General features: G+C 36.6%; 1 protein-coding gene across 1 annotated transcript; it reads right to left on the minus strand.

Moving 5' to 3' along the window:
* Positions 1-1,639: 1,639 nt before the first annotated feature.
* Positions 1,640-10,580, minus strand: LOC123138740 (wall-associated receptor kinase 5-like). Its single transcript, XM_044558641.1, has 3 exons — positions 9,722-10,580; positions 9,586-9,609; positions 1,640-2,844 (listed from the first exon to the last, which is right to left on the minus strand). Exons 1-3 carry the CDS (start codon positions 10,578-10,580, stop codon positions 1,640-1,642), a joined length of 2,088 nt encoding a protein of 695 aa, XP_044414576.1.
* Between the last annotated feature and the right edge of the window lie 580 nt (positions 10,581-11,160).

Here is an 11,160-nt window from a genome sequence, read left to right on the forward strand (position 1 = left end):
AATACTACTTGTAGTTGATGCTTAGAAGTTTTATCTTTGAAAGATTCATATATTTAGATTGTTAATATGTGCATCTCAACTGGTTATGATCCATATGATGTCTTGAGTAGTCTGTTATGCTCTTGAGGACATGCAATGAACTTTGTCGCTTGTAATCATGTGAAGTTGAGTAAAGTTCAATATTTTGATATTATTTTATTTTGTAATTGCCTAGTGGTTATGTGTGGAGTGGACTTTGATTACATATCACTTCACGACAAGGACCTAGAGGAGACCATTGTGTGATTAGTTTATTTGTGATGAGTGGTTGGAGTGATAGAAATTACCAAACCTTAAGTTTATGAATTGTTGCATGATAGCTATTGGAACCTCAAAGTTTAATCCCATGGATTGATGTTATCTCTTGTACTGACAGATTCTTTTCAAAGAGGGCATAAGCAAAGTATTTTTTTGGTTCAAGTAAGAATAGCACATCATTATAGGTTCCATCACACAACAATTATCAAGGCAATGAACATTAGCTCAATGGAAGTGGATGAAAATAACTTGGTGAAGTTCGCGTGTGTTGTTGAGAGCGATTTCATGTCTATTAGCAATACAATTGGCTTGTCCTTAGCCCAATTAAGGAATGGACACTTACTGCACCATTGCACTTAAAGTTCCTGCGATCAAAGAAACCATCAAACTATCTACGCAGTTTAGTGATTCCCTACTAGTTTCATCAACCAATTCCTTCTAATCCACGTTGGTTTTGACACTCTTACTAATCGAAAAGGTGTAAAATAGATTCCCTACATTTGTAATGTACCTCTTTGGCAAGTTAAGTGGGCCTGGGCGAAAAGAGAACATGAGAGGGAAGGCTTGGGTGCTTGTCCTTAGAGATGCGCAACTCAAATGAATATGAATATTTGGCTATTAATAATTCTACTAAATGTGAAACGTTTTTGGTTAAATAAAATACCAAAACCAGAAAATTCATAAAAATAGTATTACTAGTATGGCTTACAAGAAAAAATAATATGAGTTCTAAGTCAATTTTGTAGGCTCCTTTTATGCAATAGGAAGTAATATGATCATTATAATAATTTTCTTAAGTCATTTAAAGTTTCCATCATGCCCAACATTAGTCCTATGAACTCCAAATGATATTCTAAAGACTATCACCTATATTTGACATGGGAGAAGTTATGTCATATCCTCCCCCATAATTTTCCTTGAGTTGAATAATGATTTGGATATTTTGAACAATCGGATAATACATGAAAATGTGAGATTCATATAAATGATCTATTAACATCCAAAATTGAAAAATTTGGGATGTTACACACCATTGCGACAAATCGAGAGCACAACTTTTTCTCTAGGTACACAAATACAATGAGTACTCAAACTTGACTGTGATTTTACAATGAGTATGAAAATCAAAACAACAGAAAGCTAAAATAACCTAGAGTCGCACGAACATGCAATTGTGTGAAAATACAACCATTAACTTTCAATCCTAGGATTGAACCAGGGTGGGCACGCTAGACAACAAAAATCCTTATGAATGAGCCACTGCTCTCATAGCATCAGTGATGTAACTAAATGCACATAAATTATCGGAAATGAACGGGGTCGAGCTCAGGTGTAAGCATAACTACCGTGGATAACTTTTGGACAATGTGCAATCTTCTTCCATACTATATTGGCTACTAAGGCCTTCTTGGTCACTTATTCCATCTCTAGTTACTGGAGACTTTATCATAGTACCATTCACATCAAATTCTTCCATTAGTGCTTCAACATGCTCCACATGTGACAGAACTCCTTCCAGCCTCAATTCCACTTGTCTCATGGTTGGACGTTCCTCCCCTCTTAATTCTATACAAGCGACTGCAATTTCAGCAATGTCTTCAATTTTGTTTCCACCCTCATTCATAACTTGGGGATCTAATATCTGGAACAAACTACCTTCAACAAACAAGGTAGCAAAATGTGCTACAAGGCCATCGCCTTGAGAATCAGTATAGGAAAATGGCTTCTTTCTAGTCATCAGTTCTATGAGCATAACACCAAAGCTGTAAACATCACTTTTCTCTGTGAGGCGCCCCGTGTAGAAATACATAGGATCCAAATATCCTAATGTACCTTGCACCATTGTTGTTAAACCTGATTTGTCTAATGGAATGTACCTTGACGATCCAAAGTCTGCTACCTTAGCTGTTAGAGTATCATCCAAAAGTATATTAGCAGACTTGATATCTCTGTGGATGATAGGTATTAAAGCCGTTGAGTGAAGATAGGCTAGGGATTTGGCTGTTTCAATTGCTATCTGTAACCTTTTGTCCCATGTCAAAGAAGTTGGTCCTTCAACATGAAGATGCTCGTAAAGAGTACCATTGGATATAAACTCATAGACCAACATTGGGACTTCTGTTTCAAGGCAACAACCATAGAGTTTTACTACATTCCTATGGTTGATTTGTGATAGGATGGCAACCTCATTAATAAATTCATCAATCTCCTTCTGAACCAATATCTTGGGTTTCTTGATGGCTACGACGTGGAGGTCTGATAAAATTCCTTTGTATATTGTTCCATGCCCACCACCACCAAGCTCACGAGCTTTATCAAAATTATTTGTTGCCTTCTCTAGCTCTTCCAGGGTTATGATCATTTTTTCCGCAATGTCGGCTCTTTGGGATACCAATTGTTGCAATAATTGCCCACGATTTTGCTCGAAAAACTTTTGTTTCAACATTTGCGATCTCCGTTGCTTATATTTGTAGGAGATGAAGTATATAATGAGAACCAAAAGAATGAGGCCAGCCCCACTTGCTACTCCAATAAAAATGCTTATACCTGAAATAGTACAAATTTATTATGACCCATTTTGTTTGCAAGTGTATGCACATACATTGTAAAACACATGCCTAAATTAATCTAAAAAGGTACTTCATCATATTTGCAAGGTTATGTTAAGTATCACAACATCTGCCCCATTTTATGTCATGCTAGAAAATTTCATGGAGACCAAAGAGGAAGCGTTGGAGCGCAACTTCGCATTAAAATGTTGTAAACTTAACAGTGGTAGTTAAACTCATCATTGCATATACAAAAATTGAAAATCCTACACCTAATTAAGGGCCCCTATGGATGTGCTAGGCAACCTTCCCATTAATATAAAGCCCCCCTCCCCTGAATTTCATCTGGTGGGCACCTCCCTCCCTCCAACTCCAATCCTAAGCCCCCACGTTGCTTAGTACATAAGGTTCACTCAAAATTATGTAGGTGTAGCAAAGCCCTGCAAATTTCTACGAGCAATGCTATTCTTACATGCAAAGTTCTACAAAAATTCTAACATACTAGTTTAGTTTGAGCCGGTTACTTCCAAGTTCTGTTGTAGGCAGTTATTTCCCACTCTACATTACCTAAGATTTACGTAAGAGTTGTATGCAGGAATAGGATTTCCTAATTTCTTCTCGATCTATATGCAATGTGGCTTCCTCTCTCTCTCTCTCTCTCTCTCTCTCTCTCTCTCTCTCTCTCTCTCTCTCTCTCTCTCTCTCTCTCTCTCTCTCTCTGTCTGTCTCTCTCTCTCTCCACGCGCTCTCTCTGTACCTCCGATAGCTCATTTGCTTCTCCTCGTGGGCCAAGTCCAATATGTCCTATGCATTGAGCATGCAAACCTCTCCCGATCCATCGTCTCTCTCTCTCTCTCTCTCTCTCTCTCTCTCTCTCTCTCTCTCTCTCTCTCTCTCTCTCTCTACACACACTCTCATGGGCAAAGTCCAACATGTCCTATGCATTGACCATGCAAACCTCTCTTGATCAATCATCTCTCTCTCTCTAGTGCCTATCTAACTATCTGTATAGTGCCTATAAAAAATTCCATGAGAAATTATCTCAAATCACCACATTAGAAACACTATGCGGGATGAAAAAATGCATACCTACAAATTGTGAATTGCAGGTTGTGAATTTCAAAGAAGGATGTGATGTGCCCAGGTCTTGAAGCTATGAGTTTCCGCCGAGATTTCGAATGGTAATTTTAAGTTCACTATTCTTAATACTAATTTAGTATTGTAGATGTACTACATTTTTTTCAAAGTTAGAAAACTTGGATTTTGGATAAGAATTATGAACCTTATAGTTGGAACAAGGTGAGCTTTTTGTTGTTGAGCGAGGTACAATACTTGTGCAAATCAAGATTATCATTTGATGCTTTCTATTATTCATTTTATCTCTGAATACTCCTAGTGTATCATATGTAGCCCAATTAGGAACGACGTCTAGCAAATGGACCATATTGTAAGGTTTATGGACATCAAATTTTATATTCGCCCGCGCGAATGTAATGGCCAAGACTTTCCTAGCCACAAAGATAGTTTGTTTGCCATAGTAGATATTTTGCTAGGCACTGCAGTAGTTTGTTTCTCATGGTATCTATTTTGCTTGTCACACAACCCTGTTCCCATACAGGAGACATGTTGCTTGTTGCAGCAGAAGATTTTCACTAGTTTGTAAAAATGGGAACAACAAGTAGTTTCATTTAATATATCCCATGCATTCTTGCTGATCGTGGGGGTAGTATGAAACTACAGGGGACTTACGACAAGCAAGGGCATGCATACATGCTTCTAAAGAGAGAATGCAAAACAGCATATACATAGATGATAAGTAATCCTATGGGACTTTGAGCTTCCAAACTTATTACATGCTCATTGATGAGGAGATACTACATCATGGTATGATGAGCATCATGAAAGAAAAATGCATAAATCCAACTTCGTATTTCTTCTACTATTTTTCATACCTTTTCACATTTGTCTCGTATATATGATGATCATGGTACTTTCCCATTCGACGGGAAATGGGCATATTTTCCTTTACTAAGGTAGTGTCGGCTAAGTGGAAAAGTCGGAATAGAGCAAGTAAAACAATGCTAATGAAGACACTAATAGTGATGACAAATATTAGCTTGAATTTCTTATCTGGAGGTATTTCCCACCAGCAGAAAGAGTGGCTAGTTGAGGAGTTTGGCAACCTAATATTCAGCCAATACAAAAAAAAGACCCACATTGTTGATGATGCATATTTTTGTGTCACAACTACCTAAGGTGATTTTGGTATTCGATTGGCATGTCACCACTGACCTCACCTTATGTAAGAAATTTATTGAGTGATGCTTAACATACGATAACCTAAGAAACATTTATTATGACGCATGGTAGGGAGCATTGGTTGCAACTCGATAAAGCATCCTCATGATCAATTGTCTGACCGTACAAAAATCAGATGTGGATTTCATCGTACATTAAGTAACTTCCCAATTTAAATCATTGTCACTTCACGTCAATCCTATCAAAGTTTCCAGAAGTCATACTCCAGCGATACTGATGACATCACAAAGATGATTGAAGTTGGATCATTAATTTTTATTGAAGTGTGATCAAAGTTTGTTAAAAACCATGTAACTATCCAAAATGATAACTGGATTGATTGATAGATGGGTCTGGGTCGTAATAAAGTTGGGATTATATCATGTACAAATTAATGTTTGTGGTTAATTTGGTCAACCAAATTTATGGCTCAATGTTTTTGCATTTTCTTAGGAAATTATGTATGTGTCATTTGTCTAATTGATGGCCATCCACTTTTAACATATAACTGTTATGCAGAAATTTTGACATATTATGAAAATATATTTCGTGACAACCTGGTGATGCGGTTTTCATCTAACCATAAGAAGCATTTACTTTCATATGAACTAGCAAGGTGTCCCTTGCAAATGTGAGGGCATTTTGTGTTTAGCCTATCAATTTTTTTATTTGTATCTGATGCAATAGATTTGTTACACCTATCCATCCTTTCATCACATAATAGACGATATTTTAGGAATCAAAATTTTGTAACATTGACCTTTATTATGTATGTTAACATATGATTATGGTGTCAATACATAACACAAAATAATTGTAAAATACTAATTTAAAATAAATCTAATGTAAAGTTTTCTTCCATATTATGTTTATCTAGTTAGGCGTTGAGTTGTAGATAGACCAAGCAAACTATCCACAACCCACATGCCCCTAGTAGAATATTTGGTGCACTGGTGCTAACAGTGTATGTCATCACAAGTTTTCATTCTTTTTTCAAACATAGCTCGAAAAAGAAAAATATTAACTCAACACTGAATAGTACAAACACAAGGATTTGGCTCGTTATCACCTTGTCAAGTTGGTCATTTTTGTATCTCGGACAGCGTTTCAAATTTGGATACAAAATTTTGTGACAACATACATTGATGTTGTGTCAATGTTCTAGAGATTTTCCCCAGTTTTTTGCCAATATGTTAAAATGTGCTACGACATCTGGTGCACTAGTAGCACCTCAAGAATTGGTGCACCAGATACATTCCCTGTGCCCCCTAGATTGATTGTTGCATGCTCTCGTATATGTACGCATCCCTATGCCTCTTTGTCAGTTTATGCATGGGTATAGAGTAATCCAATTAGTTCATATCCAACCTCCTCTCATATTTCTTGCTTGCATATACAATTGTAACTATCTTTTAAGAAAAATAAATAAATAAACGACTATCATGCCGTTGAGCCTTCGGTTCTAGTGATTTATGATTATTCATGTACTTCTCTTTGGATGCTTATGTTGGTTCATAATCATTCCTCCATAATTTCTTATGATCATCCAAACCTTTTCTTTCTATGTTGCCAGCCGTACCAATTGTATATGGAGCATAAGATGATAAGAATAACATTTTAATTGACCATGACTTTTCTGTCGGGTTTCACTATATGTTGCATTAGATTAGCATTGGTCGATGTGGTAAGGACTAACATGCTTAAATGTGAAGTGACATGTACTTCTTTTAGAGTAATGTAACTTGTACTTTTCGTTTATAGTTAAACTATTAATTACCAAGATTACCGATTTTCTATGTGTAAAATCTATTTAACTATGACAGCGATGATATATTAGTTGTGTTCTTTGAGATATGAAGATCTATCAGTTATATTTTGTAACATGATAAAAATATACTTTAATTCACAATAACATTTGTATGTATGCTTGCCTATTTATCTAACGTGTTAGATTAGCATTGGTGTATGTAGTCATAACTAACATGTTTAAGTGAGAGGTAACATGTAATAGTTCTTGCTTACCATTAGATCTTTAATTAATACATGTGCTAAAAATTATTGTGCAAGAAGTTTCAAAAAAATTGTGCAAGATCTATTGATGTGTAATTGTGACGATCTATCAGTTTTCTCTTTTTATATAAGGATATGCTAGTTATAATTTGTTTAGGTATAGTTATGAAGATCTAAAGTATGAAATCTTTTTAGAATGATCTTGAAGATCTAATTATCATGATCTATTTAGGTACAATTATGAAGATCTAACGAATGTGATCTGTTTAGGTGCGATTATGTAAATCTAATGGGTAGGATCTATTTATACACAGTTAGATCTAGTGGATACGATATGTTTTGTTGTGGTTATGTAAATCTAACGGTGTGATCTAGTTTGTATATTGTGAAGATCTAATAGTAGTTTTTTTTACAATTAGATAAATCTAGTGAGTATGATTTCTTTAGGTATGTTTATGAAAAATTGATGGATCTGATCTATTAAACAAGAAATACAACGGTCGAAGTAATTTTGATGACGTGGATAAAGGTTGTACCTCAACAAATATCTGTATTGTGCTTCTAGTGTCATGATAAGAAGAAGATTTTAGTTGAGTATAAATTTTCAATATCCGCTCATGTATCTGTTATTGCTTTAGATTAGTATTGGTGTATGTGGTCAAATTATTAATATTTTTAAGCGAGACGATACTATGTACTTGTCCTTTATAGTTAAACTAATATTTAAGGGGTCTGTCTTTTTTTGTATGAGATATGTTGATGTACAACTGTGATGATCTATCGATTGTGTTTTCTTTATGAAGATCTACCACTTATAACTTGTTAAGATACATTGTTATGAAGATCCGGTGTATGTAGTCATTTTGGAATGGTTATTTAGATATAACACTTATGATCTACTTAGATACAATTATAAAGATCTAACAGAATCATGAATATAGATACAATTATGCAGACCCATGGGTGGATATGATCTACTTTGGTGTGGTTATGTAAATCTAATAGTTATGATATGTTTAGTATAATTAATTAATTATGAAGGTCTAACATATGTGATTTATTTAGGTATAACTATGTAAAACTTATGTATGTTTATGTAAATATCATGATTATTATTAATTAAATTATAAATATAACATTAATTTGGTAATGGCGATATAACATTAATTTGGTAAAGAGGATAAACATGGTGTGTAAACAACCCTAGATTCTGGTTTTAGTTACATGGTAAGAAGAATATATATGTATCCACTCATGTATCTCTCCATTGTATTAGATTAGCGCTTGTGTAAGTGGTCAGAACTAACATGTTTGAATGAGACGTAACATGCACTTGTTCTTTACCATTAAACTTATAATACTAACTAACATGTGTAATAAAATTTTGTTGTGCGACATATGTTGATGTGCCACTGTGATCTGTGATCTGTTGATTGTGGTTTTTATATCGAATTTATCGGTATAAGCTTTTCACACAGAGAGCGGCGTTTTGGCTCCTAGGTGCATAAGCACCCATTGTCGAAATACACATTTCAAAAAGTTGAAAAATCCGGAACAAAAATTCCACGTGTACATCCGGACAATTTATGTGCGTTCACAAGGTTTCAGTGAAAAAAGACGTTTTTTGTGGCTTGTGTAAAAAAGATAAAGAAATGCCTCGTGAATAGTTAGAATGAAGCATCAGAAATTGTCTTTTTTACACAAGCCACAAAAAATGTCGTTTTTCACTAAAACCTTGTGCACGCACATAAAATGTCCGGATATACACGCGGGATTTTTGTTCCGAATTTTTCAACTTTTTGAAATGTGTATTTCGACAATGGGTGCATATGCACCTAGGAGCCAAAGGCAATTACCGTTTCACATATATATTTATGAAGTTCTAGCATATTTAGTGCTCGTTATAATAGTTATTTCGATCTAACTTTGATGACATATTTATGTACAAGTATGAGGATTTAACGAATCTGACCTGTTTACGTGTGAGTATGTTAATTTAACGGTCTATTTAGATGCAGGTGTATATACCTATCGTGGATGCGGTGCAGTTATGTAACTCTTAAGGGTTATTATATGTTTATACAATTATGAAGATCTAAGGATTGCAGCCGGTTTAGATATAATTTTGTAAATCCAATGGGCCAGTATGATCTATTTAGGTGCGTTTATGTAAAGGCTCAAAGCTAAAATAAAGGTTCAAAGCTACCAAAAAAAATCAGCACATTTGTTTTTTTTAAGTGCTATGAGAGGTGGTACCTTAGATATGCCTTTACTAACAAACGATATGATTGGGTGAACAAAAATATTGGCAGCTAGCACATCAATATGAGAACAAGCAAAGGCGAGTAATAATCAGAAAACCAGAATATAGACCGTATTTGTGTAGGTAGGAAAAGTTGTCCCAAATTAAAGTTGTAGCAAGCATGCTCACCTCGAAAGTATTTGGCGAGGCCACCTAGACAGAAGAAGTAAGATAAATAAATGCAATTTAGTATTGTTTTCAAATATATTGGCAGAGGGGAACAATAAAGACAAATTAATGGCGTGCATCCAATCCAAGGAAGTACCTTTGCATCCGTCGGTGATGTAGGGGTTGCCGTGATAGCCGTCGTTGCACTTACAGGTATGGCCTCTGTTCCCAAGTTTGCACTGGCTGTGCTCGCTCTTGCAGAGGTCGCGGGCTACCTCCCCGGGGCAATCCCGACGTGACTTGGCATTGGTTGACGAGCCATTATGCAAGACCTCCCACCCGAGAAGAATGGGAACCTTTACGGGAGTTTCGTACATTTCTTCCAGGCCCATCTTCATGATCAGATGGCCCTGCTGCTCAAACCAACCCTGCTCAGCGATGAAGGTGTACCCGGGCAACGGAAGTATGTCCTTGAGTTTGGTGTTGTCGAACCATTTGAAGATTAACTCCTTGGGCATTCCGTCCAAGGACTCAGAGATAGGTGCCTGGCAGCAGCCCATGCCGTGGCAGTACTTGCCTCCACCAAGGCCGTTGCTACTGCCGGTGTCGTTGTCGTAGCAGAAGGAGGCGCAGCCGCTGATGATGGCCGGGTTGCGATGACCGAGAAGCGTCGCCTGTGCATTGCACCCCGTGACCACGAGCTCGTTCCTAGTGGAAAGCGAGTAAGGCGCTTCTCCGGCGAAAAAGAATTGGGAACCGCCCAACAGATCTCCTCCGAAGTGATAAGGGATGGACCCTATGTCGGACCCAGCGCTTATAAGGGGGTACGTTCGGGTGACACGTATTGTGGAGTTGTCAAGGGAGATATTGACTACTTGGAAATCAGTGTTGCCGAGCAGCAGCTGCGGGGGGTGATGGCTTCTGTCGCAGGTGAGGTCGAACCCCGGCAAGTAGCAGCTGGTGGATGGTCCCATGCCGAATGGGTACGACACGGTTACTCCTCCGCAGGACGTCATGCAGCTAGCTGCTGTTCAAAAGAGTGGCAAAATAAACATTTTGAAATAAAACATTCCAAGTTTCAGTAGTACGTATTATTTGTATGTTTCCAAATTTGTCTGGTAACGTAATGATAAATCGTATCTACAAGTTTCAAGAAATTGCCGGAGATGAAAAACACACATGGGGAGGATTGGGGGACGCATTTACCATGTGATAGTTTCCAGCGACTATTTTTCTGACTGGCATTCAGTCAAACTTCTAGTCATACCATCCGTATTTAAGATTAGTAATGTTTACTCACATAGGATGTTATTTGTGGTTAGATCTTGGTACATGTCAGATCCTAAAGTCATATATGATACTTCGTCCGATCCAAATTAATTGTCGCTGCTTTAGCACAACTCTGGGTACATAACTTTTAAATCTTTTAATCTCAGCTGTTACAATCTAAGATTATATATTTTTAGAATATGTAGACCAATGTGATGGCTTGTTTGTCTCCTGTTTTAGATTTCCTATATATTGTTACATCTGTCTTTAAATTTTGACACGATCTCAATGCATAACTTTGCCAATTGTTTGTTAATAAAACTGTGT

The sequence above is a fragment of the Triticum aestivum genome, chromosome 6B (genome assembly GCF_018294505.1).
Source record: "Triticum aestivum cultivar Chinese Spring chromosome 6B, IWGSC CS RefSeq v2.1, whole genome shotgun sequence".
In the NCBI taxonomy this organism is placed as follows: domain Eukaryota; kingdom Viridiplantae; phylum Streptophyta; class Magnoliopsida; order Poales; family Poaceae; genus Triticum; species Triticum aestivum.

What these genes read in the sequence shown, in the direction of transcription:
- LOC123138740 (XM_044558641.1), bottom strand. Translation starts at nt 10,580, where the DNA reads ATGACGTCCTGCGGAGGAGTAACCGTGTCGTACCCATTCGGCATGGGA. An exon ending in CATCACCGACGGATGCAAAG is followed by an intron (nt 9,610 to 9,721) that starts GTACTTCCTTGG and finishes TCTTCTGTCTAG; the next exon opens with GTGGCCTCGCCAAATACTTT. An exon ending in CCTCGCCAAATACTTTCGAG is followed by an intron (nt 2,845 to 9,585) that starts GTGAGCATGCTT and finishes GTACTATTTCAG; the next exon opens with GTATAAGCATTTTTATTGGA.